This window comes from Sinocyclocheilus rhinocerous, unplaced genomic scaffold (assembly GCF_001515625.1).
Source record: "Sinocyclocheilus rhinocerous isolate Xijiao unplaced genomic scaffold, SAMN03320098_v1.1 scaffold5878, whole genome shotgun sequence".
NCBI lineage: Eukaryota > Metazoa > Chordata > Actinopteri > Cypriniformes > Cyprinidae > Sinocyclocheilus > Sinocyclocheilus rhinocerous.
In genome coordinates this window covers 17,862-21,139 of record NW_015624704.1, presented here as the reverse complement: position 1 = coordinate 21,139, position 3,278 = coordinate 17,862, and the positions used below count along the sequence as shown (strand labels likewise).

At 44.8% G+C, this 3,278-nt stretch overlaps 1 protein-coding gene across 2 annotated transcripts in view; it reads right to left on the bottom strand.

Annotated features, from left to right (window-relative positions):
* Positions 1-3,278, bottom strand: part of stx18 (syntaxin 18) — an 8,601-nt gene that overhangs the window by 1,782 nt on the left and 3,541 nt on the right. For both annotated transcript variants that reach the window (XM_016559652.1, XM_016559642.1), the window contains exons 2-6: positions 2,150-2,217; positions 1,903-2,018; positions 1,683-1,760; positions 1,439-1,505; positions 515-579 (exon numbers count right to left, since the gene is read on the bottom strand). In XM_016559652.1, the coding sequence (XP_016415138.1) occupies positions 515-579; positions 1,439-1,505; positions 1,683-1,760; positions 1,903-2,018; positions 2,150-2,217 (394 nt within the window). The remainder of the gene's footprint in view (positions 1-514; positions 580-1,438; positions 1,506-1,682; positions 1,761-1,902; positions 2,019-2,149; positions 2,218-3,278) is intronic.

The following is a 3,278-nucleotide window of genomic DNA, read 5'->3' as shown; positions in this document are numbered from 1 at the left end:
AGTGTGTGTGTGAGTGTGAGTGCGAGTGCGTGTGTGAGAGTGAGTGAGTGTGTGTGTGTGTGTGTGAGTGTGAGAGTGTGTGTGTGATTGTGAGTGTGTCTGAGTGTGTGTGTGTGTGCGAGCGAGCGTGTGTGCGCGCGTATGTGTGTGTGTGCGCGCGAGTGAATGTGTGCGTGTGTGAGTGTGAGTGAGCGAGAGAGTGTGTGTGTTAGTGTTAGTGTGTGTGAGAGAGAGAGTGTGAGTGTGAGTGAGCGAGAGAGTGTGTGTGTTAGTGTTAGTGTGTGTGAGAGAGAGAGTGTGAGTGTGAGTGAGCGAGAGAGTGTGTGTGTTAGTGTTAGTGTGTGTGAGAGAGAGAGTGTGAGTGTGAGTGAGCGAGAGAGTGTGTGTGTTAGTGTTAGTGTGTGTGAGAGAGAGAGTGTGAGTGTGAGTGAGCGAGAGAGTGTGTGTGCGAGTGTGAGTGCGAGAGCGTGTGTGAGAGTGAGTGAGTGTGTGTGTGTGTGTGTGTGTGTCTCACCGCTGTTCTCCTCCCCATCGCTCTGCTGTTTGTCGTGACTGATCTGCTCCGGTTCTAATCTGGATCTGGAAACACATGCAGTGTGAGTTCATATCAGTAATAATCACTCAAATCTCTCCTGATTGTTTTTGTGATTAATTTTCCAGTTAAAATCTCTAAAGCTGCTCAAAGCCAGATAAACACACTAGAGAAACAGCACTGCGTAAGAGATTCAGACTGGTTTTCAGTCTTTAATACGAGTGTTTTGTCTTACAGGTTTTTTCACGTCACATACAGCACAGTTATGATTGTGTGCTTGAGTTCAGGGTGTGCACTATGTTTGAGCCCCTAAATCAGACTTGACCCCCTGAAGGACGGCAAAACTCATACTTGTAAATATGAAGATGCATTTCTATAACTTTGGACCATTAGCATCACCTGAGCAGCTGAAACAAATAACCCCCTAAAAACACACATTCAGTGATGTGCATTGATCGCATAGATAATGTAAGTGCGCAGTTCAACTGAATGAGAGAGTTCGTTCTCTGAATGTATGAAGTAAACCTGCTAAACTATCCTCAACAACACTGAAATAAGAGCATGCCGTGTCTGTCAGTCAGACATGAGTGTAAGTTACTCTTGTGTGTAGCACCTGCAGTACAGATGTGTAAATATTAACAGTACATAATTAACACAAACCAACAATACTTCTAAAGCATTTCAAATCTCGTCTTATGTAAATTTCTAAATATACCACCTGATTTAGAATATTAAAATGAAGTGATCTATCAATCTTTAAGAATTAACAAATGTGTGAGAAAGACATTCAGTAAATCATACTTCACTTATAATGTAAAACAGGTTACAGTAAGCAACAGAAATAATGACACGGTGACGTGTGTGTTTACACTGATGTGTTCATTCATGTGTGTGTCTTATACTTACAGTCTCTTTTTGTCCACGACTCTCTTGACACGTACAGCTCTCTGTTCAGAATACAGCTTACACACACCTGCACAAACACACACACACACACACACACACACGAGTCAATGTGTGCTCACCTTAGTGTGTGTGATTCTTATACGTCTGTGAGCGTGTGTGAGCGTGTGTGTGTGTCTGTGCGCGTGCGAGTGTGCGTGTGTGAGCGTGTGTGTGTGCGTGTGAGTATGTGTGAGTGTGTGTGTACCTCTGAGATACGCCTCGATCAGATCAAGCACTGCTGCACGATGATCCTTCACCTGTGCTGAGACCACCTGTTTGCCCACTACACAACACACACACACACACACAGACATCAATACAAAAACACACACAACACTGAAACAGTGTGTACTGTATAAAGCACTATAGAAATAAATTAGCATGACTTATACAATGCAACAAAATGTACAGATGCATACACATACTGTCAGATCGCAGCTGGCCGATGGCGTCTGCGCAGGTCCTCATGAAGATCTGCGCATCCTGGTCGATTTGATCTCTCTCGCTGTCTGTCATACGGGACACATCCGAACACATCACACTGTGAACACACACACACGCAGACATGAACTGCCTTCAGTAATGATATGCAATAAGCACAAATCGAAACAGATAAACACTCTAAACCTTCTTTAAACAAAACCCAAGATACTGTATCTAAAGTTGACTGACCTGCCGGCGTTCACATAGTCCTTCCTGTGCTGCAGCAGAAAGTCCTTCAGCTTTGAGATGTTTGAGATCTACAGAAACAGCAAATCACACACACATCAGATACACACACACTGCGTTTGTAAAACCCTGTGTCAATATTAACTCAAGAGAAATAACACACACACTGTTTTGCTAATGTTACTAAAATGTTTCTGCCGCTTTAATAACCTCAATTATGTAATTGCTGCAGTTGTAGAATTTGACCTGAACAGAATCACTTAATAGTGACACACACACTCACACACACAGTCACCCACACACACACACACACACTCACACACACACACACTCATGACATCAGCGGAGGTCTAATCCTGGCGGCTGGAATAACACCATCAGATGGGTCAGAGGTCAGAGGTCGACTGCTGTTCATGAAGAAATCAAACGTTCCCAGCAGCTCTGAGTCTGTGATTCAAAACCAGACAGAAACAAAACACAGACACCTCAAGATCACATGACCACCGACAGATAGATGTGTGTGTGTGTGAGTGAGTGAGTGAGTGAGTGAGTGAGTGAGTGAGTGAGTGAGTGAGTGAGTGAGTGAGTGAGTGAGTGAGTGAGTGAGTGAGTGAGTGAGTGAGTGAGTGAGTGAGTGAGTGAGTGAGTGAGTGAGTGAGTGAGTGAGTGAGTGAGTGAGTGAGTGAGTGAGTGAGTGAGTGAGTGAGTGAGTGAGTGAGTGAGTGAGTGAGTGAGTGAGTGAGTGAGTGAGTGAGTGAGTGAGTGAGTGAGTGAGTGAGTGAGTGAGTGAGTGAGTGAGTGTGTGTGTGTGTGTGAGTGTGTGTGTGAGTCTGTGTGTGTGAGTATGAGTATGTGTGAGAGTGTGTGTGTGTGTGTGTGTATGAGTATGAGTGTGTGTGTGTGTGTGTGTGTGTCAGTCTGCAGTTTTCTTTCCTCACCAGCAGAGGGCAGCAGTGGCCTGCCGTCATATATGTGTGTCTTGAGTGTGTGTGTGTGTGTGTGTGTGTATGATTCCCACAGTGGTCCTGGAGGCCTTGCAGGAGGGCAGAGAGATCAATTGCTCTGGTAATTTAAGACCCTAAAGAGCAAGTAATACCTAAACAATGAGTCCAGCGCGAGTGTGCGTGTGTGT